The sequence below is a fragment of the Prinia subflava genome, chromosome 1, assembly GCF_021018805.1.
Source record: "Prinia subflava isolate CZ2003 ecotype Zambia chromosome 1, Cam_Psub_1.2, whole genome shotgun sequence".
Taxonomy (NCBI): domain Eukaryota; kingdom Metazoa; phylum Chordata; class Aves; order Passeriformes; family Cisticolidae; genus Prinia; species Prinia subflava.
Window position 1 is genome coordinate 72168926 of NC_086247.1, and position 27081 is coordinate 72196006.

Consider the following 27081-nt stretch of genomic DNA (forward strand, 5'->3'; position numbering starts at 1 on the left):
AGAAGATAGTGTGCACTGCTATTACTTCTTTTTCTAAGTGCTTTAAAACCCTTTAACAAAATATTCTTTCTGCCAAGCTATCTCATACAAATGCTTCAATATGTGAATTGGGACTCTGGATCAGCTTTTTAGTAAGGGATATGATACATAAATTAACTATTTTTAATAGGGAGATTTAGTGCCTTTGCAAAGAGGTTTATGTGTTCCTATGTGAAAATATAGAGTATACTTTTAGTTTTGTGAACTGAAAATTTCAGAAACTTCTGAATGAATCTCTTCTCATGCTTTAAATATAGTGAGCATATTTCATTTCAACTTAAAGCAGAATTGCAGGTTTTCTAGATAGAGTAACAGCCAGATATAATTTCTGGATTTCTGCTTGCTAATGTCATCCAAAGCTGTGAAAATACTTAGCTAAGTCAGGCAATGCCAAGAGATGTGGGTTTGTTGACAAACTCTCATGTTTTCCATAGAGTTTATACTGAGGGGATGGGGGCAGAATAAAGTCAGCTGTGAAAAGTGAAATTTTTGCTAGTGGTATATCCACAGTAGAATGTTATTACCAGAACAGTAAATTGACAAAACCACACACAATGTCCCCACAATAACCAACATGCAAATAGCCTTTTATAAAGAATCCTGGAATCTGCCATTACCTTCATAAATAATCTTCATGAATCAAAGCTGGGGCTGCTTTAGAGCAGCAGAGCATTAACACAGAAGTGTGTTGTGCTGAGCACTGCACAGATGCTGCTGAGGAACAGTCTGGTATCTGACCTGGTGCCTGGCAATCCTGCCCGTGTAAATGGCTAAGTATCTGCAGTACCACAGGTCAGCTCTGCTATTGTGGCTGGGGGGAGTTCCACTTTTCCTTCTGGAGATCGATTTACCTTACAAAGAGATCCAAGGGAATCTGTCTTTCCTCTGAATCAGGCAGCTGAAAAAATACAGGTATAGTCTACAGCTGCTTTTCTCCATCTGGAGCCTCTCTGACAAGGCAAAGCAAAAACTCCATTTGAGGGCTGACCTATTTCTGGACAAGTTCCAGACTCTGCAGAGGCATCACAAATTTCAAATGAACACCAATATCTTTACAAGGTAGTAACTTGTTTCACTGATCTCTTATGCTAGAAAGTGTCATAAGTAACAAGGCTGGAGATTTTTATAACATAAACTGAAAGACCTGTTTTTATGACCAGCTTTCTGATGCTTCAGATGAAATAACAAGTATTGTTGAATTAGAAAAACTCTGTTCTGGAAAAATTAATACTTTTATTTTCAGCTGCATTTCTCTAGCTGAAAAAATATGCAGCATAATGCCACTTTCAAGTAACAAAAGGGGTCTTGACAGGGGGACTGTGACACTTCATCCTGCCCTTCAGCCTGCAAGGACAAATCACTGTATATTCTGGTAAATGAACTCAGTGTTTACACAAGTTTATGTTTTCAGACAAGAAGAATACAATCTCATCTACTGGAGTATTCAGATCTAAATATTATTATTTCAGAGTGCTGCAATAGGCTGAGTCACATCATCCTGAAGATACAAAATAAGTTATAAATAAACACAATAATAATGTGTGTTTACCTTTTTTCAAGGCTTGTGAACATATTTGTTCAAGATGAATGTCAGAGGCTTTGAATAACAAAACGCCTTTTATTTTGTGCCTTTTATTAGTGCAGAAGTATTCTAAGTCAACAACTTAAGGTGAAAGGGAGAATGGAATGAACAAAGGAGGAAAAAAAAGGAAGTTTTGATAACTCCATCAACAAATACTCAGAAGTTTTTAAAATTATTTCTCAACCTGACATAACTTGTGTAAGGAAAGGGCTGCCTGACACTATTTTCAATGAAAATTAAAATCCTACCACAGTCAAATAAATTAAAAATCACTATGATGCTCTGACACTAAGTAAAAAATAAAAGCTGGCACATAAATATAATTAATTTGGATGGAGTTCCATTTAATTGCACTCAGATGGCTAAGGACTGCTGTCAGTCAGCTCAGCTAACAAATCAGCCTTGCACTCTTCAAGAGTTTCTGCATTAGTGAAGCTATAAATGGCAACAGTGCATATTACTTATTCAGGCTTCATCCATGCCTCAATTTACTGAGGTCAAATTTAAGAATACTGACACAAAACTCTGCTTTGTGTTAAGGTCTACATGTGAGCAGAATTTCAGTATAAAATGTGTAAACACAATTACTGTGTTTGCACTGTGCCATTTTAAGTAAAGGTGACCAAACCTAAAAGGAACAAAATAAATCAGAGGGACAATTTGTTGCAAACTGATTCAACACTCTTACAAAGAGGAACATTGGAAATGCCATTCTAGATCAGACATGCCTTCCCTAGTTATTGTCAAATGGCAGCACAGAAATAAGCAGAATGCAAAAAGCACAGATCTAAATCTGATTGTTAATACTCAGGAAAAAGATTTAAAACTTTAAAATTTGATTTACTATGCTAACAAAAATATAAATTTTTGTCTATTATAATTCTATTTCATCCTGATATCCTGCACAATTTTAGCTGTGTGGAGTTTCATTGGCTCTTAAGATTTTAACTTCAGCAATTTCTTGCAACAAGTTACATCAATTAATAATGCCCTGGATAAAAATGAATTCCCTTCACTGAATTCACTTCCCTTCATATTTCTTTAACACTCAGTATACTACAGTATAGAGTACACAGAGACCCCAATGTTCCCTCTCTAAACCTGTCATTAATTTATATATTAGTTCTTCATACACTAGAACCCTGTGTACTCTGATTTACGAGAATCCAAATCTTCTCCCTTTCTTTGGAACACCTTCCTGAGCTCAGCCCACTCACAGCATGGGCCATATCCTTTAAGAACAGTAAGCATGATTACAGAACAATTTTATGTAACTGCTCTATCAGGTTTCTGAGGTAATTTTCAATGTTATGTTTCATGCACCCTTTTTCCCATTTTGATTGCAACAGTGCAATGAAAGTTCCTACTGCACTGACTACAGTAAAATTAAGGTATCTCCACATTTAACAAAGACATATCTTTGTAACGGACGAGACTTTGAAATTTGTAGATGAAATCATAATGAGCTTTCATGACTTCAGTCATTGACACAGAGCTGTCAGATAAATTCAGCTTCAAAATAAGCTCAGCTTTGAAGATAACAGCAGTGTTGGAGAAATCACATTACTGCAATACACGAAACGAAAACTGTGATTTTATCTGGCTTCAGCCCAGACTGCTACAATCATCTCTTCTGAGATTAGTTTGTATGTGAATCCCTAGACTACCTCTTTTGTCTCCTTTGGGAATATCTTCCTGAAACTTCCTAAATGCTATAACAGAATCTAATTTTTTTTCACCACTGCACAAACATTCTGGCTTATAGCTAGAATCATAAACAATTCACACACCAGAGTCATTCCCCTGTCTGGTTCCTTGCTGTGCTTCAAGGTGAAAGCAGGAGCTTCTGTTAAGTTCATGACTGCAATTATAATACAGAACTCTTCATTTCTATTACTTCAGCCCTCAAAGACATCTAGTGCCTCCCATATGACATGCAAATAAACTTTTGTATCAATGATGCCCCAAAAGTTTAGGTTTTTAGAAAATATAATCCAAATTTTTTCCTCCAAAATGACTAACAGCATTTATAAATAAAATCTGTCTAAATGCCTTCTTCTAGGAGATCTCAAGCTCCCTTCCAAGAATTTGAAGTTTCTCCTTCTAGGACAAACCACTAGTATGTCTGGTGGATAAAGCTAACATTGATGTAACAGAATATAAACTAATATAACTAATAATAACTCTATGTAACCCCTCTATCACGAACTTAATATCACTTACTCGGAAGTTGCTCCATTTTGTCTGAAATTCCTTTTATCTTCTTGAAGAACAATATCAGAAAGATATAAAGTGGTCTATATTAGTAATATCCTAGGGGACTGCACTGAACATTCCATTTACATCAGAATTATGTTTTACCCTGGAGTTGTTCAGCAATTTGAAAATCAGAGATCAGGTGAAGCAGCCTGTCTTTACCTCCATCAATTTTTTGTTTTCCTTAAATTTAGATTAGAGGTTTACTATCTTTTTTTTTTCTTTTTAAAAACAAAGCATAAGAAAAAATATCCTATATTAAATAGAGTTATAGTTGTTCCAAAATCTCCAGGATACTCCAGGACAGACCTTTTTATTTTTTTTTTAACATCTCTTCCTGTTTATGTCAATTCTGATTTCATGGAAACACAACTTATGTACCAAATAAAGCTACACAACCCATACAAAAAATATAGATCCACAAGCATTGGAAATAATGAAGGCTGATTTTCTATAAGTTTATATTTCAAGTCTTTTAAGTTGATCCATTTAATCCTTTCATGTTCCCCCTTCCCATAGTCCTGCCTGTAGGATTTAACAGTCCAACTGGTAAAAATTAAGAGTCTAATCCCAAACAACACATGTGTTGATATGTACACTCATTGACCAGCACCTGACACCACTTAGACCAAGCAATGGACTCAGGTGCAAATCTGTCTCTCAGTGCAGAAACTAATTTCATTTTCCCCCCTCCTGGGCCATTGTTTTTCATGCAACTAGTCCCAATGCCATGTTGTCATCTAAGACCACTCTCCAATCAAACATCTGTGAAATGGAGGAGTGGGTGCCTTATTCTGCCTTATTTGCAGAAGAGTAAAAATACCTGACAGACCACAACATGATCCTTTAAGCCCTATTACTTGTGAAAACTAAGCTAAAACTCTGCCATATACTCTTTTTGTTCTGGTTTTGAGTCTTCAGTGACAGTTACGGATTACTTTCCAGAGATAACTGGATGTTCTAGGTCCGCAGCAATGAAAAAGCTCAGGCTCCATGAAGCACAAGTCCTTAGGAAATATCCTCTAGTTTCAGTTTCGCAGATTAATTTAATTTAAAATTACTGCAGCACAAAACTTCAGCACCCAAGCTTCTATCTTCCTATTTTTCTTCTTTTTCATTCACATTCAAAACTTATCCAGCCAAAGGAAAGTAGAAGTCCACATCTCTTCATGGTGAGTCCTTGAGCCCAGCACTGCTGAGCACAGACTGAAGGGGGTTTCATGTGCTTTTTCTGTGGTTATCAGAGGCAGCAATGACCCCAACTCAAACACAGGGCCTCACAGAGCTGGGGTACTGTATTACATCTAAATAACAATAATGAAAATTATATCTACAGCAGAAGAACCGCTGAAAACTGCAACAATTGGTGGCACCTGAGACAGGACACACTCCAGTGTGCCTGATGTTTTAGGAAACAGTGGGGCAAATTCTGGCTGAAGGAAATCTGGTCTCCTATCTCTGATCAGTAAAACTCCCTCACTGGATGATGGCACTTGGCTGTCACACTTGACCTTGAGGCACACACCGGCTGTTGCCTTCACCTAAAGCCCTGAGAAAGCTTATGCACAGTTATGCTAAAATTTGTTTCCTATGGTTTTTTAAATAAGATTTGGACTTCTGAATCAAACATTCATAATCATTATGACAGATACACATATGCCCAATACAAAGTTCTTGAATGTGTTCACATTGGCAAAAACCCATTTAATTAGATTTGAAAAAGATTACAAATCAGTTGGCATTGGTCCATGAAAGAAGTTATTTTACATGACCTGCAAGTCCCTGAAAGAGCTTGCTATAGGAATCTTAGAACAGTATTGCAGTCAGTATCAGTTGTTACAGGTTGAACCAAATAGTTGGAAGTAGAGTAAAGATAGTTCCCTAGCGGCTAAAAATGTATTTCACAGCTTTAAGTTACTTTAAAAGTTATATTTCTCAAAAAAGGGATGCTTCACACTATTCTAAGCAAGAAAGCAAGAACATAAACTTTTTCAAAATTAAATAAATGAAACAGCAAAATGCTTGCTGCATGTGTGCCCAAATACCACCTTAAACAGCTCACATTTGGATACATATGCATATCTATTCAACCAGTTTATATTTCACATTTACCCTGACAATGAATGCCAAGCTGGTAACTCACTTTACTGACCAAGGTAAGCAGACATGTACCATTGATCAATATGCTTTAGCATTTTCTGAAACTGTTTCTTATGATTTTGTGTTTTCTTGGTTTTACCCTCTTTAAGTAACTTGTTATTGCCTACAATTGAAGAAGCATGTGCAGCATCAAAAGAAGAGAGGTTCTACTTTGTTGAACTTTTAAAACATGAAAAAAATAATACCCAGTGAAGTTTGCATTATGGAAGAAAAAAGAACTGAAAAAGGACATGAGCATAAAGTAGGAAAACATCATATAAATAGTACAATTTTTTATACATTATGCTCGTGAGATTTTTCCTGGTTTTGCAATACATTATTATTTTTCTCAAGTCAAATGAAAATTTAAAAAAGAACTATCAAACGAAAGCCTAATAATTTTATTTTCTGGTCACTTTCTGGACTAGAATTTTCAAACTTATTTTGTGAGATGGCAAGAAAAAAGGCAGATTATTCTCTCTGATGGACAAAGTACTTCTGAAAACTTTCCGTCTTCAAATTCTCTTTAAAAAATTGGTGAAAGAAAAATAATTCTGACTTTTTTTCCTTGTTTTATTCTGTTCCATTACAAAAACTCTAGGATACAAATACACTTTCTGCAAAAAGTTTTGTGTTCAGAACAATTCAAGAATGTTGAAATAATAATACTAATAATTTTTTTTTAAAAAACTATCCTTTTCTAACAAGCAAAGATAATGCCTCCTTTTTTTTTTTTTTTTAATTTGTTCTGGTATGTGGAAAGTATATACCCTTTAGCTGTCTCCCAGTACAATCTAAGATTAATGTATATGTTAGTATGAGTGAAATGGGAACACAGACAAATATACACATAAAGCATGTCACCCAACTTGAGCCTCGAACTAAATTCCTCATTCTATTAATAATGCTTTAAAAAAGTTATTCTTTTATTACTGGCCTGAGGCAAATTCAAGTGAGATTATGCTTCTCAAGGGAAAAGAAACATTTTCTGAAGGAAACATACAGCTTATCTGAGTATGCTGTAAAATGAAGATATTTGTCCTCTGAGTCACATTAGCACAGTCCAGAGAATTCCATAGTTCCTTCTCTAGTGCCTGTATAACCTGCATACACGAGAACAATACCTGTTTTGTGATCTGCTTAAAGATCTCTATTACCAGATTTTAGCTGCTCTTAAATTTGGTTGCGATAGTTCTATCTCTTATTAGACAGTTCTAAGCACTCTTTAGTAGAATTGATTAACTTAAAGACTTTGTGTCGTGGTTGGGGGGGGAGGTGAATTCCTCCAGGGAGATGTGGGCAGTCCAATCAGTGATCAGCTTTTCTGCTGGCACCTGGGTTGGTCACTCGGAAGTTTGGACACGCCTCTGAGGACACAAAGAGTTAAAAGCAGGAGTCTGAGGGGCTCGGCCTCTTTTCAGATCCCGGTTTCAGCAGGGAGACGTCTCAGGTCTCCTTCCCCCGCCTGGCCACGAGGCTGGGTGGGGGAGGGGAAACACGTGGTCGGCTCAGGTAAGCCGGAGCCCCCCCGGGGGTGGGGAGAAGAGAATGGACAGGACTGGAACTGAGCTGCCCCGTCCAGGATGGAGGGGTAGAAAACTGTGGAAGTGCCTTCTGTGTGTGCTCACCCCCCTCCTCCCCCCCCAAACTCCGGGAGAAAGTGCTCAGCCATGTGGGGGGTTGCCGAGCCTGGGAGTGCCTCGCCTGCAGCACCCTGCCGAGAAGAAACTGTTAACCCTTGCTTGGCAGAAAGAAACTTTTCTTAGACATTGATTCTCATGACTGGTGGTTTTCGGAGAGAGGGAAGCGGCCTGGGACCGAGATGATAAAGCACGATTGGAAGGAACTCGATGGAAGAATGAGAGGAGTAGCCTTGGAGCTGGACTTTTCTTGCATAATGTCAGCCATGGACTGAACTTGAGTCTCTTTTGAACATAAACTGCATTTTTGGGTGGATGCAGCTGCCCCTTGCTTTTGCTACAGTGACTGGCACTTGAAGAATTGGAGCGAGCAGAGAAGAGAGGGGGAGGGTGAGGTGGTGCCCTCTGCCCTCAGGGCAGACCTGCTCCTAGAACCCTGGCCCCTGGGTAAAAAGGGGAGAGCTCGGCATGCAGCATCCTTAAAAAGCCCTGTATGCAGTTTTGGCCTATGAGACAGCGGTGAGAGCGCTGGACATAGGAAAAAGAGAGTGTCACCTTAGCAGACTTCTCCGGGCGGTGCTATGGGTGACATAGAAACACATAAGGGGTGGACCCGTGTTTTCTGAGGAACAGTCTGTGGTGCGAGAGAGACTCCTCTCTCCCTTGCTGAATTGAAGATTAGTTTGTTTTTGAGTGGTGATTGTTTGATCTAAAACCCAGGGGTTGGTCTGTGAAGAGTGATGGGTGGGGAGGTAGAAACTGGGAGAAGAAATGTTCTAAGAAGTTTTTATTTCTGTCTCTGTGTGTGTTTAAGAGTATTTCTGTCCCTGTTCTTATGTAATTAATAAAGTTTTGGTGGGTTTTTTTTTGTTTTCAAGATTTAAGCCTGCTCTGCTCTGTTCCTGATCACATCCCACAGGAGTTGTTAGAGAAAAAACATATATTCATGGGTGCACTAACATCTGGCCAGTGCTAACCCATGACACTTTGACAGGTCCTTATGACTCCAGATTTTGATTTCGAACTTCATCTTTTTGCCCTTTACAAGCCTCTACGGTCTAATTCTCCTGTATCATATTGATTTATGGTTTTCTACATTCAGTGAAAATGCCTTCAGTCCTAAGTCTCTGGCCATCCATTTTCATGTATTGATGCATTTAAGCAACAGATGCATCTTTAAGGTACCATCATGTATTTTACTCTGCGGAATATTTATATGCATCAAAAGATTTATCATTATTATTTTATAAAATAAGTTGGAAATAACTATGGGGAACTCTACTGAGTCCTGATAAAAACTATTCGAGTGGCTTGGCTGATATCTGCCATAAAACAGATTAAAGTCAAGGAACCAACTGATGAGAAACATGCAAAAAGACAAGCACAGCCAGTAGTTGCCTGCTGTGATATTGCAGCTTAGGAAGAATAAAACAAAACTAAAAGGAAGAAACACTGTTCATTAAAAATTATGTGGTATAAAGCATTAGGTGGACACAGAAAATAGCCATTAATATGGTAAAAGCTGCAAAATAAGGACAGGAAAATAGATTAGGATTGGCTATACTGCAGTCTCACAGCCAGGTTGCAGATTGGAAAACAGAAGAGGCAGGTTCTTCTAAGAAATTAAATCTGGTCCCCTGATACTGCTGGCAAGCATACAGTAAGACTTCCTAAGTTTATAAAAACAGTTGTTGGTTTTTCCCATGATTCCCGACAAACAAAGTTCTAAAAATAAAGAATTGGCACAGTTGAAAGGGGTCCCAAGACAGTATTTCATCCATCCTATACCTCTGATGCATCAAAAATTTCTTTTCATTTCAAGAGGAAATGAAGCCTAACATTTTACTATCTTCTTAAATAATAAGTTCTCCAGACCTCTACCCTTTCTTGCTCTCCTTTTCACAAGCCACAGACACTGAACTATTCAGCTGCAACTCATGCTGCTCTTATGTGAAGGTTTCAGAGTTTGTCCTCACTGAAGAAGGTAAACCAGAAACCTGGAGAGTCTCTTTATAGTTCAAAGCTATCATTGAATGGTTAAGAGAACCAGGCACTTGAGGTCTCTGAGTTTACTCCCAACTATGCCTTCAATTCTCATGGTAAATGTTTGGCTCATCACATCTTTTACTCCAGACAAAAGAAACAGTAGATAGTGTAGATTACTGCCACTCAGTACAACACTCCCAAGACTTTTTAGCTTCTCAAGTACTCAGACATATTCAGGATTAAAGTTTTTTGAAATAAACTAAATTCACTAAATATCTTGCACAACCTAAGCTGAGTATCATTATAACCAGTAAAGAATGGAAAACAGTACTAAGAAGACACATTAACTTCTCCTTTATTCACTATGGTAAAAATTCATAATTCTAACTGTTTGGAAAAATACACACCTACTACAATAAAACCAAAAATTTGGTTGAAGGAGAACATCCAACAAGTTTCATATTTGTGCTTCTCATTCATAAGACTTTGTTAATATAAATATTTAAACCATTCAACAACTAAAAGAAAGCATACAATTATTTCTGATAGCATTTTCTTAGATTAATGAAACAAACTCTGAGAAGAAATAAAGTACTTTTTCTCCAGCTACACTTAGTGACTAGGCCCTGCTATGGTTGCAAAGCCTCTGAGTCAAGATGGGTAACTCAGAGGTTCAAATTCAGTGAAACTTAGAGAGAACACAGACTTTATACCACAGTTCTTTGTCTTGCAAGAACAGCAGGGTTTATAGAGGATTTCTACACCGGATGGGTTTCCATTTGGTTCCTTAGTTTCAGCAAGACAGCTATGTACTCCAAAACTTGAAACCATTAATGCAATAATTTTCTTATTAATAAAAAAATCTCCAGAACATTTCCATAGCTGAACTGGTAACTATTCTGTGGTGCAGCAGAGTACGTATTAAGACTGTTAGTAAACTACAAACCCCAGTACCATTAATCTCAAAGTAGTTATAATAAGAAATTTTTACATTAAAGGTTTTCCTGCTTTCCTCATAGAGCTTTCCAAGAAAATTAAAGCCACATAGTTTTGATTTAAGACCATGGGAAGATTCTCTGCAAAATAAAATGCCATGATATTTCACAAACATTATTATAGGATAAATAGGAACAAATGAGGGAGAAAACCTTCATGTTGTGCTCTTCTCAGTGCGAGTCAGGATGGTTTAACTATAAATCTAGGCCATATGTCTGCTTTTTTGGTGTACCATCAGAAGAGACAAATATTTTGGAAAACTTGATAGAATTCTAAGTTATTGGGTTAATTCTTAAAGTTCAACTTTAATAAAAGAACAAGATGCTTGGATGTTTTTAATGTACTGAAAATGCAATTCTATCATCAGAATAAATGTTAAAAAGAGAACAAATCCTGGGAAAATGCACAAAATTTTCAAATTAGAAAAAGGTAATAAATTATCCTTTCTTTAGTATTGAATTACTGCCAATCTAATAAACAGACCATAGATTATGACAAAGCTCTGAATCAGGCCTCTCTGAAATTAAGACATGTAAAGAATGGTTTAATTGTGAAAAAAAAAAAATTCTTCTACCTCTTTACCTACCCACCTCTATTTGTTCAGATAAAAGAAAAATCCCCTACCTGTTTTCCCATGTGTTTCTCTTAATAAACTGGGTATCAATAAAGCACTTCTACTCATCCAAATCATCCCACTGTAGATTCAAAGTCTGACAGCTGTTAGGCTGCTGCGGTGCCAAGATCACTACTGCTATCCAATCTCACCTCAGCACTTTCCTGATGCTTCCATGCATTCACTGATTGGCTCCTTATGTATTTAGGTGTGAAACAGCTTTTTCTTTGCTGTACAGAACATGGTACACTGGAGTCCTGGGCTCACAGCTAGAGTTCCTATGCACTCTGATGATAAAAATAAAAAACTACTATAAACCTGCAATGACACATCCACATCTGCATGAAACTTGCCTCAAGAAGCTTAAATTCTAAACAATACCGTAAAAAAGCTGAGTTATATATATTTCTGATTGATAAATTGTGTGGATTTCAGCACACACAAGCAACACAGAGACAAAACAACCTGGTGACTACTCATCTTAGTAGCAGAGTTTATATAGATGTTTTATGGGTATAGAGCATTAGTGTTAGGACAGACAGAAATGGCTTCTAGTCTTACCAGAGGAGGTTTAGATTAGATATTAGGAAAAAATTCTGGCAAAGTGACCATCCCTGCAGGCATTAAAACACACATAGATGAGGCACCTGGGAATATGGTTCAATGGAGGAGTTGGCAGAGCTGGGTTAATGGTTGGACTTGATAACCTTAGAGATCCTTTCAAACTTTAATGATTTTATGATTCTTTGACATAGAGACATCTGTGGCGTATGGCCATAGGCATTTGATGAAGAGAAGGCTGAAAGTTGCTCACCACACTGCAGCCAGGACAGTCAGGACCATTTTCACATGTCCTGCGCCGCGCCTGGATCCCTCCTCCACACTGAGCCGTGCAGCGCTCCCATGGCCCCCAGCCTGTCCAAAACACGTGAGGGGGGCACAACAAATGCTCATTGCAGTACCTGTGAGAAGAGAAACAAGGAGACAAGGAATTTATTTATTATCAAGACAAGACCTCCCCCAAAACTTCCCTCATTTGCATAATTCAGATAGATATAAGTACATGGAAATGTTTTATACAAAGGTCCTCTCCCAACACATTAAGCACTGCACTAACAGTTGCCACACTGCACAGAGTGTCTAAACATTTGAGTGGGTTTTTTTAGGTTGCAGTTGTGTGGGTGGAGCATTTGTTTGCTTTATTCAGTGACTTTATACATTCCATGCAATGCAGCCACGCGATTGTACTGTGGTCACGTAAGCAAGATTGCAAACGGCTTTATTAAAACCCGCTGCAGATATCCCTCTGTGGCAGTCAACCAAACAGAAGGCAAACATTCATGCAGGAAGTATTTTATCAGTCTCCAGCTAAGAATTGATTAGGATCCATCTCTCTCATCTTCAGATAGCTACACTTGCTTTTTGCTTCTCATAGCGCCTCTGCTTCTATGGGCAATATAAAAGCTAAAACATTGATTCTAGACCTAAAGAACTGCACTTGTTTATAATGTTATTACTTTATTTTTTAAAGGGTGTTTTTAGCTATTATAATCTTTGAAGGATTTTCCTGTAGGCTGCTAACTGATTCAGAGGTCCATTAGGTTCTTGAGGAAAGCATTATTGAATTGTCATTATTGTAACAATACATTCAGACATGTGGGAAGGTCCCAGCTTCAGCTGAGTTTTTTCAATTTTTGTAGAAACCTTAGATACCTGATTTTTTGAGGGTGCCATCCAATAATTCTAGCCATAGCACATGCTGCTTTTTAAGGAACCTCTACACAGGTCCAAAGGGTCTGGGCCATCAGCAAGTGTGACTAGGGCTCATTAAGAGACCGAGCTCTTATTTAGATAAAGCAAACACAGCATAGTCACAAAAGAGATAACCCTGAAGACATTCTCTGATATTTTATGGATGCATCTGGGCAGCTCTTGTTACAAGACTGTCATGAATGAACAAATCAATCTGATACAGTATTTCCTCAGTTTTTACACCATTCATCCAAAATCCAATATCCTCTTGCTCTTCTAACAAGTTTTCATCTCTTGGCACTCTTCTTCAGTGAAAACTGACTCTAATACTCCATTTGTTCATTTTCAACAAAAAGAGAAATGACAGTATGAACAATTGTCATTTTCAATAAGAATAACCACAACAGGTTTTTTTGTTTGTTTTCAGAAAGCCCCAATATCTGCAAGCTCTAATTCATCATTATTCTTCATTATAAGGAATTTGAACACTTGGAGCTCTATGGAGGGCAAAAATTTAATGTTGGTGGTTTATGTAATATATGAGAGTAGATTTATTACATATGCTGGAGCCTAAAATTCAAACTCTGTCCCTAGGTCTGGGCAACTCCATCAAAATCCAAAGACTGGGAGTGGGGTTAATAGGGGAGTGACATTCAGTTTTCTGCTCCTGTAGAGTCAAGAAAATTATTCACAGCTTGTATTGACCTTTCCTCTGGAAACAGGAAAAAATGCACAAACCCTTGATATTTATGAATCTGGTGTCAGAATTCTTCAGTGCGTGATTTGGGTACACACATTACATTTCACATTATGCCATCATTAAAGATGTATAGGAATGTTCCATGCCTGGATATTCTTCCCCCAGAACTCCAACCGCACACATTCATTGTCACATGCAGTCAATTATGTGAATGTGTGTGATAGTTTCTTCTAGATCATTTGTTGAGAATGTGTAGTCAATCAAATGTAGATGTAACATCAGCATTTATTTAGTCAAATTAGTTCAAACTTTGCATAATTTCAGTTCCTAATGAAGATGTGTTAAGTTAATTTTGGAGACACACTGAGACTAAAGCAAATCTGCCATGAAGTTGAGAATTACTGATATTCAGCCAAGCAGAAGTAAAATTAAAGAACATGTCTTGCCTTAAAATAAAGGCATGTACAGTGCAGCTATCTAAAAATGAAGTAGTCACCTAACTTGAGCAACAGTTCATGGAAGGAAAAACCCAGTTAAAAATATGATTTATGTCACCCTAGAGCAAAGGTCATATAAATACACCCCTCAATGTACAGATTGATTTTCTTTGACTACAAATGCTACATGGGAGACAGACATCTAAGCAGCCATCAAAGGCAATGGAAATCTTGTCAATACAAACTAGGAGACTAGAATGATTGATTTTAAGAATTAAGGAATATACAGCAGAAGGACACAAATTATATTCTGCACAGCCTGTATTGACTAAATTTCTATAGACCACAGTGGAAGTTCACACACCTGACTCACGCATAAACATTCACACTCGCGAACACCTGAAGTAAGGAATGACAGATCTCACTTTGAGGACAGTCACACCACTATGCAGTGGCTCTTCTAGTATCTGTGTGCCTGACCTCCCACTCTCAGTTAAGCAGGAGACAGAAAAGAAACCTAATAACAGTGACTCTACACAGTAAGCACTTCAAAGGGCTGGCAATTCTGTTATCCAACTCTAATTAAAGATGTAGTTGAAATAAAAGCCCTAAAAGCTCTATGCAAACTACTTCAATTTAGGAAACAGGGTGTTTTTAAAAAAAAAAAAGTCAACACCATCAACTTTTCCTTTTTTTTTTTCAGGAAAACAAAAACAAAATGAGAACAAACCAAAAACTAACACAGCATACAAGTAGAATCTTATTTTCATCTTAGCCAGCCAGCCAGCCTCTGAAAACATCAGGTATGTTTTCACAGTTAGAGACATCCCTGCAATTGATCTTTGAGAACTGTGCTACAGCATGGGGCTTTGAGCCAAGTTTCATTATATCTGTTCTTGGCTGCATTTCAAGTCACTCAGCAAACCTTTTTCCCTTTTGCTCTTTCTTCCCCTCTTAATTTTGTTCTCAGGACCCACAGGGCTAACGTTTTACAGTAATTCAACAAACCATGCAATGCAAGAAACTTGAATCTGTGAAACCACTGCCCTCTCCCCTGACCTAACTGCAGTGAGGTCAGAATGAAGAACAGCCTAGAGAAATGTGGGTTTTGTACAGTGACCCTTCACATTTTCCTTGAAGTGAACCCAAGTTCAAATGCCCTAATAAAGGAATTGTCATACTGGGGGAAGGGTGAATATCCTCTGTCCAGTTGTGTCCACAGCTATTAGTGCCTACACCAAATTTTACAGCTACAATTTCAGTGCAACTGGCATTACTATTCTTGTTTCTATAAAGATCTCAACCTTTAGTAAGACATCAATTTATTCAACTTATTTCAGTGCTGCTATCCAGCACAGAGTACTACAGGCTAACTGCATGGCAGTTACAAATATGCCCTTTTTATTCCATAGAGAGATGCTATTTAAACAAATGTTTTGTAATTTCGAACTATGTTATACTACCATGTCCTCAAGAAAAACAAACTAAGCTCCACCCTTGTCTGCCCCTTCCTGTGCAATGTACTGTTCTGTGGTGGGTAGCTGTGATTACCAGCTGGTGATTTTCTGGGATGCACAGGCTATACCGAGGCTGATGGGAATGCCAAATTCCTTTAACTGGAGGCAGGAGCGTGGCACGCACATGCCCTACTGGACTGAGATTGTTACTGACAGAAATACCCATCCTGTGGAAGGTGGCATGTGGTCCCAGGGGCTTCGGTGGAAGAGGAGGTAGCAGAGAAAGCAAGGAGAGTGGGAACAGACACTTCCCAGCAGACAAGACACCCATGGGAGTGCAAGCAAGCCTAAAGCCTTGTGGTGTTTAAGCTGCTCTGCTGAAGTGGACTGGGCTTGTTCACACTACAGAGCAGGCACTTGACTCTCAGCAGTTCCTCTTTCTCATGGAAACAAGCTCAAAAGCTGAACATTTGCTGAGAACCGTGTACAAAATAATGTCACAATATGTCCTGCTTCTAATTCTTTTATACAGCCCAAAATATCCAGGGCTTTCAAACGTTTACTCCTTGTCTGCAGCCAATTTACTTTTCTAATTGCCGTGTTTCTTTTCTATTCTTTCCTGTGTAATAAAAGATAAGTGCAGCTGCTGAAAACAAGCAATTCTCATTTTAATGTCCTTCATTTCTACACAGATAGGAGGGGGGGGCAGTGGACTTAATGAGGCCATATCTACAGCATTTTCCACAGAAAAGACAAACATTCTCACTCCATGATAATGTCGAGACAGGATACTACAAATTCTATAAACTAAGATCTAGAGAATCTCCAGTAGCTTCAGTGAATATTTCTTATACAGAAAAAATCAGAAAAATTAAGCCCCTAAGGAATTCACCAAGATGTCTTCCATCTGAAGTTATAACTACAAAATTATTAACTGATTAGTAAATTTTGTAACAGTGTTATTTTTACTTTCTCTCCATAGTCTGTCTAAATGCACATCAACTGCACTTTTGACCTACTTCTACAGGGGGAATTTGCTTTGTAATAGGAGTATTTGCTGTTATCTCTCAACTGCTTTGCCCCCCTTCCCACACACCCCTTTAGCAGCAGAGCATGAAACAGTTTAGCCTATCTTCAATACTTTAAATTGGCAAATATTGCCATTGATCTCAAGAGAATGGCCAGCAAGCACAGAGATGCCTGATACATTAGCCATGATAGGATCATGGCTTTCAGGAGGTAAAACAAATATATCCTAGACAAACATTTAGCTCTTAACACACGAACAAATACTCTCAAGCTGAATATGCATCCATATCTGGAGATAAATTTACCTCAGATACATGCTGCATTTTTTGTGTTTGCTCTCTACGGAGTTTTTGTACTGGATTTCAAGTGAAATCAGTGCTTGTTGAAAAGCTGTTTCAAAGTTTGGCATGTAGATGGCTATGGAAACTGAAACCTATTTTTAAACGCCTAAACATGTGAAGGTGATTAGAGCACACACGTTTACAAAGACAAATGCACTCAATGTGTAAACCAACTAATTCAAATTTTTATTAATACTAAATATATATTAATTTTACATATGATCTAGGTCATCAAAAAAGCAAACTATTAGGCTATTTATAAACATTGGTTGATTTAAATAAGAAAATCTGAGAAGTTGCTTCTTGGCACTTTGAATACAAAACCAGTAAATGTTTCTCAGGAGTTACTGCACATGCAATATTTGTTCAGCCTGCCTAAGGAAGTGTTTCCACTGATGTTTGGTGCTGATGTAACTCAATGAGAGTGAAATAGTGAAATAATACTACTGTAAATACTGGTACTCCATCGCCCTCACAGCTCAAAACTCTCTACAAGCTGGCAGAGCCATGAGAACACTCATGAAACTGTAATGGCCCCAACCAGATTGGCCTGGGTCCTCCACCCACATCAATGGGCCCAGGAGCTCTATTTAACCTGATCCTAATCCTGGCCTGTGGTTTAGCTTCCTACCTGGACTTCAGCCTTCTCTCATTGTCATGATGTCACTAGGATCTAGACTCTTGGTTGGATCTGGTCACAATCTCCAGGCTTGCCCTGCTCCCCTGCTGTGTGTGATGGGATGGGCCCTGGCTGGCAAATATCCCAGGACTTTCTGTTTTTTACAGCTCTGTAAAGATTTATCCAAGTACTTGGCTTAACACTGACAAAAATCCTGGCAAATAACTGATGCCTCATGCCTCTAGCTGCTTTATAAATTATTTGACAAAATTTCCTAACTTACTGCACCCTCTGGAAAAAAAAAATTAAAGGCACTTAAAAAAATAATTAGAAGTATCAGGACATAACATGGATAACAAACAAAACCAAGGAAGAGGCAGAAAGGTCAGCTGTGAGCAAGCTGTGAGTGAGAAAGGTGCAGGGTTTTTGGGAGTGAAGGATCTTTCAAAGAGACAGGGGACAGTGACAGAAGGACTCTGAGAAAAAGGCATCCTGCAGTAAACTCACAAGCACGTTCATCCCAGATTGCTGCTGAACTGGATGGAGATAGAAAGGACAAGTAAACTGCAGACTACAAAAGCAAAGCAACATTAGCTTATTGTTCTTTCAGAACTGTTGCATACCAAAATTCAATCCTTCTGGATTGCTATTATTTCAACGCATCATAAGTCACTTTCCAGTTTGTAACTGCTTTTACAGTGCACCCATTGTCCTAATGCTCATATAATTAAGAAAGTATTTCTCAGGGTTTTCTTTATTTCTGTGAAACTTCTTATCAAACTTTTATTCGATGTTAAACTAAAATGAACAATTATTATTACCATCTATAGTCCATCACTCTAAAGTCTCTCCAAGCAAAATTATTTTTTTCTGTGTTTAGTCTTGTTGTGTCCTGCCCTGGACTGAACTCTCAGTTTAGGAAAATCAGTAACAGTTATTCATGCTGGGACAGAGCTAAACAACAGCAGATACAATCTATGTTTGATGGTGATGACTTTCTGTTTGGGCAACCTATTTTCAGAAAGCAATTTACAAAAGAGCAAAATTGTCTCTTCTGGAATGAAATGGTAAATATTCATGGCCTTGAAACAGCAAGAAATGTTCACATGCTCTGTGATACTGATCCTTTACATTTAAGAGTTAGAAAGCCCAGGTCCCTGGTGATCCATTAATACATCAATGTGTGATGCAATCTTGCTTCAATGAATTTCCTAATCTGAAGAAATGCTGGAGTTGGTGTTTAATTAAATGCCTCACTGAAACCCCTCATAAGGGTTACTGACTTCAGTTTACATCCAACAGCAATATAGGATACTACATCATCCATACAGAAACACTGAAGTAAGCTGTAAGTGCAAATTAGGAGGAAACATATCTGCATACATCTCTTGGGATGGATGGCTACAGGACTCCAAATTTTCACACCAATGCTATCTAGCTTTCTGGTATGCCTCTGGAAACAACAAAATGCATGAAGAGTTGCAGTTTATCTGAATATATACTTAATATTTAAAGAAATATTTAATTCCTGTTAAAACTGTGAATGCAAAAATTAGAGATGCATTAGGGTCCACATAAATTAGAGATGTAATTATGGTACACGTAAAATAGAATGAAAGGCTTAAACTTGGCATTCTGAGCTAGTGACAAAATACTTCGTGTGGTGCCAAAACAGTACATGGTGAAATCAAAATCTGAGCTCACTTTATCTGTTTGGGGGTTAAAAAATATATACAAACTATATTAAAAAACCCACCAAGCTTGAAAACTTACTTAAGGTATTTGAGTTTAAGGTGTATTATATTTATTGAATAGAAAACAAAGCCCTTGAAACTTCCTTCCATGTTATAGATATGCTTAATTTATTTACAGCAGAAGAAATGAACTCACAGCATCAGTAACATAGTGTTGTGACCTTATTATATCTTGTTCTGAATTCCAGGTCTTGAGGCTGGATGAGTTACAATTCAAACACAGTGCAATCAATTTTCAAGGAGAATCAATTTTCAGGGTCTCAAGGGACAGCAGCACATTGCTTCAGCACAATTCTCTGGCACTACCAGGAGGTCTCAGGTGGCTCAGGAGGGATGAAGCTAAGCGAAAGATGAAAGATCTGCTGCAGACTGACAGCCTCGTTAATGGGAATACTGTACTGTACAGCAGTGAAGTTAAACAGAGAGGGAAAGGAAAGGGAAGGGAAAACCAAGCAAATAAAGGAGAACATGTCCTGTGGAATACAGCTGCACAGATGAAATTAAAACAAACAATAGAAAAACAGGAGATACCTCTCCTCACGGTTCTGTCCCACACAGACGCGTCCTCCATGCCGAGGGGTTGGATTGCTGCAGGAACGCTGGCGAACTTGAAAGCCTATGCCACAAGTGGTGCTACAAGGTGACCAAGAAGTCCATGGTGTCCAGCCTCCATTTCTGGTAGAATAAAAAGCTCAGGCTCTGTCATCTGTTATACATAGCGAATGGCTGATTAGGTGTGACTGACAGCAGAATCTGGCCTATTAATATTTCTGCAGAAGTCATTAACACTGCATCGTGTTCCATTTCTTCAAGAATACTGAACCAAAATAAAGGTGCTCTGTTATTCCATATTCCATGCTTTGTAATCAGCAACTGCTAAAATTACCTCCTTACACAAGAATTACAAAGATATGAAGATATTTAGTTACTTTCAGTCACTTTATTCTGGGTAAACAATGTATGCAAACTCCTATATCAGTGTTCTGAAGCTAACTTTAAACTACATACCATTTTCAGGGAGATTAAAATGTCAAATTTTGCTGCCTTGTCTGAAAGGAAAGTGATTAAAGCCTGGAGGAAAAGGAGACTCAGAGGACACCGTATTTCTCTCTACAACTACCTGAAAAGAGACTGTAATGAGGTGGGGGTTGGTTTCTCGTCCCAGGCGTTGATCTTTTGACTTTAACAAGGGATAGAATGAGACAAATGGCACCATGTTGTGTCAGGAGAGATTTAGACTGGATATTAGGAAAAATTCCATCATCAAAAGGGTTGGTCAAGCATTGGAGCAGGCTGTCCAGGGAAGAGAGGGAGTCACCATCCCTGGAGGTATTAAAAGACTTACAAATGTAGTACTTGGAGACATGGTTTAGTGGTGGACCAGGCAGTGCTTATTAATGGTTGGACTCTATCTTAAGTGTCTTTTCCAGCCTAAATGACTCTATAACACTAAAGTAAGCATTAAAATGCATTCGTTCTCAATTTCAACAAGTTATTCTGATAAGATGGCAAATACCCTGCCTGTAATGTAACAAAAAACTAAGAGAGTTCACATGCTGTACCTTGCATTTGTGAACTTCTAGAAAGGACTCCCACCCTCTCCAATACATCCTAGAAAAATTATTATAGACCAAACATCTGAAAAGGAATTTCCTATCCTGTCCCAGGCAAAAAAAAAAAAAATATACACACTTCTGCTGTTATCCAAAGCTTTAAATGGCAAGCTTGAAGTTTTTGTACTGCTAGAACACAAACAGAAATAAAGAAAAATAAAACTAAACTATATTGCGATTTTGATTTTTCATCATAAAAGCAAAAGTTAAACCAGTGCCTTACTAATACAGCGGTGTTAACAGAAGAAGTTAAAACAGCAGTGTAATAACGCCAAAGGTAGAAGGTGAATCCAGCCCCAAATCACATTCCAATTTCCCTTCTAAACCTGACAGCTGTTGTTTTGATTGTTCGATATCTCACAGCATGTTTGTCTTTTCTATCGTTCTCCTGACCTGATGTTATATAATATATTGTTATATTTTTAATAATTTTCCTAAAATATTTTCACTTATAAGGCTTGCAGTAACCTTGTGCAGAAATGTAATCAGTTTTATTCACCATCACAATGTGATTGTGATGCTAAAAAAAAAAAAAAGGCAAAAACCTAGAAAATATCACTGAAAATAAGCAGAATGCACCAGTATATGTTTCATCTTGCAATTAAAATATGTATGTGTATAATGTTTTAAAATGAACTTCTGATGCAGTTCCAAATACATAATGTTCTGAGTCCCTTTGAAATTATTTGCTCTCACTGATTTTCTCTGGGAGAGAGTAAGTTCCTGAAGAAGACAAAAGACTGACTAAAGAGTTCTATACAGACTGATAATAGAACTTGCTATCCTGATACAACTGAAAGATACAATGAAAACATTTTTCCAGGGCAGAATGGGGGACTGCAATGGTAATACGAAACCTCAAAAAAAAAGTAAACTATTCTAACATCCAGCAAAGAAAGCTGTATGAATTACAGAACTGAGAAAAAGTATCATACTTTGGATATTATCTAACACGGATTTATTTTTTTCTTTCAGAGCTTTTGTTAAAATTACCTGAGGACAACATTATTTGGTACACAGCATTTGAAATGCCTCTGCTCTCTGACCTCTTCTCTCTCCTACAAAGTCTGAGAGAAATTTTCTAATATCCCATTTACCCTTTCATGCACAGAACAGGATCAGTAGATTTCAGGGGAGATTCAGGGTAGGCTTTATTCTGATTAAGTTAAAAAATTTTTAACCACAAATGACAGAACTTGAAATTGTCTTGTATACCTGGAGCAGTTGGCAATCTCCATGGTTGGTCCTTCACACAGCCATCCTCCACACTGAGGAGCAGGACTGTCACACACACGGGTCCTGCAGAGGCAGGAGCCAACGCTGGCACCATCAGTGTGGGTGCAAGGTTTCCACTGCGACCACGTCCCAAAATGTCCATCCACTGTCAGATTCCTCATCTAGAAAAAAACACAACAGAAAAGCTTACCTGAGGACTGACAGTTCCTTCACACAACCTCTTTACTCTGCTGTGCATGAAAGGTTTAGCCTTCAGTCACCAACAATAGCAGCCTCCACTGGAGAGATACATCTTCCAGACAGCAATCTCCCTTTATAATTCCTGTAGCTACATAATTTCCACAATTTCTGACCAGTTTGAGCCACTGGATGCCACCACCATAGCAATAACAGAAATCACAACTAAGTGTTATCTGTCACAACCACACTTCCCTACCTCTCAATTGTCTTCTGTATTCCCAATTCCTAAAACTTTCTGGTGAAAATGGAGCCTCAAGACTGACTGTAAAACCCAAGATCAAAAGGAAGAGACAGAAGAGGATAAGGAAAAAATGAAGAAGCAACTCTCTATGAGAATGAGGAGACACTGGAAGTTTCCCATGAGAAACTGTGGATGCCCAGTCCGTCGAAGTGTTCAAGGTCAGCCTGGATGGAGCTTTGAGCAACATGGTCTGGTGGAAGGTGTCCTTGCCCTTGGTAAGGGGGATTCAAGTAAAATGGCCTTTCAGTTTCCTTCCAACAAAACAATTCTGTGATTCTAAACACAGATGCTGAAATTATCCAGAGTAACACAACTGGATTGATCAAACCCAAATCTCCATGATGAGTGTCTTGTTTTGAAAACAGCTTTTGAAGCATATGTCATACAGTACCATTTCATAAGGACAAAATGTGGTTTTAAACATGACAGACTCTAAATATATGAAATTATATGCATAAATCCTAGAAACATCTTCAAAAAGCAGCACCTAATCCTATATGATGAAATAGTTTTCTCCTACAGAATTCAATTCTCAACAGCTTTGGCTGGAAGATTCAGACCATTCTCATCTTGTCTGGAATGTTTCCATCAAATAGCTGTAACACATTTAATACGAAATCTTCATTGCCCAGCTGAAAGAAAATGAGCTAGAAAATTTTCTTTTCTAAAGAAAATGGGGTAGGACATGGGGTATTCAGCTCCCAACAAAGACAGATTTTCATAACATTATTTTAGCAAGGCGTTAATCTTGACAAATCTGTTATTCTGAATGGAAATGATGGCCACTTTTTCAGTTAAGTATTAAAGAATTTTCCTTTTGTTTGCCTCATGTTAACTTTCAGTCAAGACAACAGCACCAGCAAGTGCAGGCTAAGCAGCATTTAAATTCACTCTTAGCAAGAATTAATATGTATCACTTGTAGTCATGCATTTTTCACCCAATGTGTGAGAACATAACACTTTAATATTTGTTTATCTATTGAAACAGGAATTACAGTTGTAGATTGTCATAACCGATATAAAATGGTATCTTCCTGTACTATTTTTAGTATTTCAGCAGTGGTGAGAGATGTGTACATTTCACAAATACTTTGAAGATACAAGAGATTCAATTACAACATAAGGCATGTTTCTGCTGACACTCTGGATGTTGGCCGATTCTTTCCACTGTGGCAAAGGCACCACAATTTCACTACTAATTACAATTACCACAGTTTATTTTTCACAAGTATCACTTGTGCAAGAATAGCTATGTGTACATTCTGTCTGCCACAGCCCACATAACCATAATTCATCATTTCAAAATCTGTTGACAGCTATTTATTGAAAATAACTCACCAACCTTTCCTCATGTAGAGTTTACATTGTTGGGTTTTGTGAGACAACAAGAAATGCTTCCATTTAAGTGACAAGCAGACTCTCTTACACTGCTAATCTAACAAATATTTACAGTTCATAAACTAACAATTCTATGTCCTCAATCTAATTATGTCAGAGATGTTAAAATGTCTTTACTGATTTCTGTTTCTGTGCTGCATCAAAACATCTTATTGTTATTCCTACAATTACAAACCAGAGCTTATATATTAGACAAGCTAACAGTTGTCTATGGTTACCATAATACATATTAAGTGGCAGAGAAAGTATACATAAAACACGGCTGAAAGCTAGAACTCAGAAAGATGAACTGATGACATATTCTCTTTCTTCATTATTCTTCCTTGCTCTTGCACAGACTGTCCCACTGGGATCTCTGCCATTCCCCATGACTCACCTGCTCAGTCTCATGTGAGTATCTCCCTTTCAGAAGTGATATCAAACAATTTCATCATATGACTGAAGGAAAGCAAAATGTACCAATGAGGGGCCTTTGCAGCTTTCACCAGAATCCATGCCCATTTACCTTTCACGATCTGACACCCCAAGGGCAAAATCACAGTCAATCAGACCATCTTGGCATGGCTACACTCTGCTTTCCCTCTCTACCACCCTGGTTTTGCCACTTTTTCCCTTCTGCAGATACCTTTAGACCTTTCTTCCTTCTTGATGTCCTCCAAACATCCATCTTTGTCTCAAGTCTCTCTGCACCCACCTCATCTTCCTGCTTTGTGCCCCTGCACTCTGAGTAAAGATCACAGTTTTTAACTCTGTCAAGAGATCTTTGGTTTGAGATTCCTTTTTATAGAATTTAGTGAGTCTGTAGAATTTGCTGAAGCTCCTAATGAATTCAGATCCCACACTACACTTTCTCTGAGAATAACTATAAAATAAAGGCATTTCATGTTGCATACTTCTCTTAAACAAACAAACAAACAAAACCAAAAACACAACCAAAATCTTGAAAAACCTTTTTAAAGGTTAGTTTTACTTTTCTTGTAAAAGCTCCTAGTAAATGTCATCATATTTTTAAGTGATGGAATGCAAGTTGTCTCACTGGAAAATATTTTAAAAAAACAATGAACCTTCATTGGCATAAAAATCATTGAATGTATAACAGGGATACACGACCAGCTGGAAAAAGATCAAAGTGGACACATGTGCCATAGCATTAATTAGTGTTCATATTTATGCACAATTTCTGTACTCCTGCCAACCGAAACAATAACGTAAAAATCAAATTGAGAATTAAATCAGAGCAAGATAACCAAAATAACCTAATTTTTCAAAACTGATCTTCAAAGTCTGGAGATGGTTGCACAGACACTCATCTATCTCTCCTATTCACCTCTCTCCTCTACCATGACATGCCAATAAGTACTCAGCCATATGAATAATAGGAAATAATTTCTCAAAGGAAACTGGTCGCAATTTTTATCCTGGACCAAACTATTGTATAAACAGACCCCTGTCTGTTTTCAAAATACAATTTTAAAAGAAATTTGTCATTCATTAATCTAAAAAATATTGTACAATGTTAAAAAGATTGGAGTAATTTTACTAACTATTAAGATACTGGAAGCAATTGGGTCCAAAAGAGGGGGAGTAGGTTTTGAATATTCTGTTATGTTCTGCCTGCAACAATGTCTTGAATATATGTAGCACATGTTAAGGATGCACATAGCTCAGTTGCCTACAAAATTAAATTAATTACATCTTGGCTTACATATCCTGTGAGCACAGCACATAAAAATGCTATAAAAACAAATATTTGAAAGCCTTGCTAAGCAAAATTGTAATTGATTGCAGTTTGCCAGAATATTGTGTTTCCTTTAGAGGAAAGTTTCTATAAAGTTTTCCAATCTGTTCAATAATGTGTTACTTAGTGTATAAGGCTTTAAAACAGTAAAAGCATAAACCCACACTATTCAATTTAGATAGATAATTCTAAAATCTTCCTCATATTATGCAAGCTCAATCTGCTCAAGGACAAAATTTCTTTGGAGGTTCACTAGGTCTTTGAATTTCAGATCAGCAGGAAAAGTCTTACAGCTATGGACAAATTTCTAAGCAAGACTTAGGTGCTCCCCTGCTTTGACTAGACTGCCATATCTTATGCACATGTCATGCAACAGATACTAAATTATTGTTTTTCCAGTTGGACAGAACAGAATGGAATTATGCTTTTTAAATTATTTGTCCTTCCACCCCATCTTGGCCTTGCATTCTATATCTACAAAAGAAAATAAGGCCTACTGCCGTAATTCAAAAACTGAGCACAGCAAGCTGACTGCCTATGCAAATATCAACAAAAAAAAGCATTTCAGTAATCATAGTATTTTCCCCAAAGTTGCTCCTGATTTCAGCTAAAATGCTAATGTAGATGAATCCAACACAGGCCTATTTTATTAGTCCTCTATGTGAGAAGATGGATGCAAAGAACAGAAAAAGACATAAACGTCTTTTAAAGTTTTAAAAATTTGAAAAATGTTTAAAAAATTGCTATTTAATGTCAAACACAGTCAGAACACAGGAGTATATTCTCAAGACCCTCAGAATCATTGTAGTGTCTGTATTTATGAGGCTGCTGCAACACATGTAGAGAGCACAAGTCAAATCTGGAATAACTTTATACTGATTTTGCACATCTCTAGGTCATTAATAAAGCCCAGCTTAGGAGAGAAAAGTGTCATCAAGCTGTTAAAGGGAGCTGGTAAACACACAGAGGTTAGAACATGAATGCCATGTGACCACAAGTTTATAGATGCATGTGCCCCACTGGTGAACAGGGACAAGATCAAGAAGATCTTACTAGGAATGAAAGCAGAATTGAGTTAGAAAGGCTCCTTCTTCATGGGCAGGACAAAGCAGCAAAAATCTCAAAAAAAAAAACCAAACAAAACAACTCAAAAAAAAAAAAAAAAAGGCTCAATAGCACAAGAAAGATACGTCTTAACCCTCTTGTGGCATGCTTTGGAGTGAGGGAAAAACATGAATATCAAAACAAGACCAGAATAAAATTCAAAATGAGACA

General features: G+C 37.7%; 1 protein-coding gene across 6 annotated transcripts in view; it reads right to left on the reverse strand.

The window, feature by feature from the left end:
* Positions 1–27081, reverse strand: part of SEMA5A (semaphorin 5A) — a 320792-nt gene that overhangs the window by 58060 nt on the left and 235651 nt on the right. For all 6 annotated transcript variants that reach the window (XM_063399787.1, XM_063399779.1, XM_063399792.1 and 3 more), the window contains 3 exons: positions 22169–22350; positions 19872–20015; positions 12066–12213 (listed from right to left, as the gene is read on the reverse strand). In XM_063399787.1, the coding sequence (XP_063255857.1) occupies positions 12066–12213; positions 19872–20015; positions 22169–22350 (474 nt within the window). The remainder of the gene's footprint in view (positions 1–12065; positions 12214–19871; positions 20016–22168; positions 22351–27081) is intronic.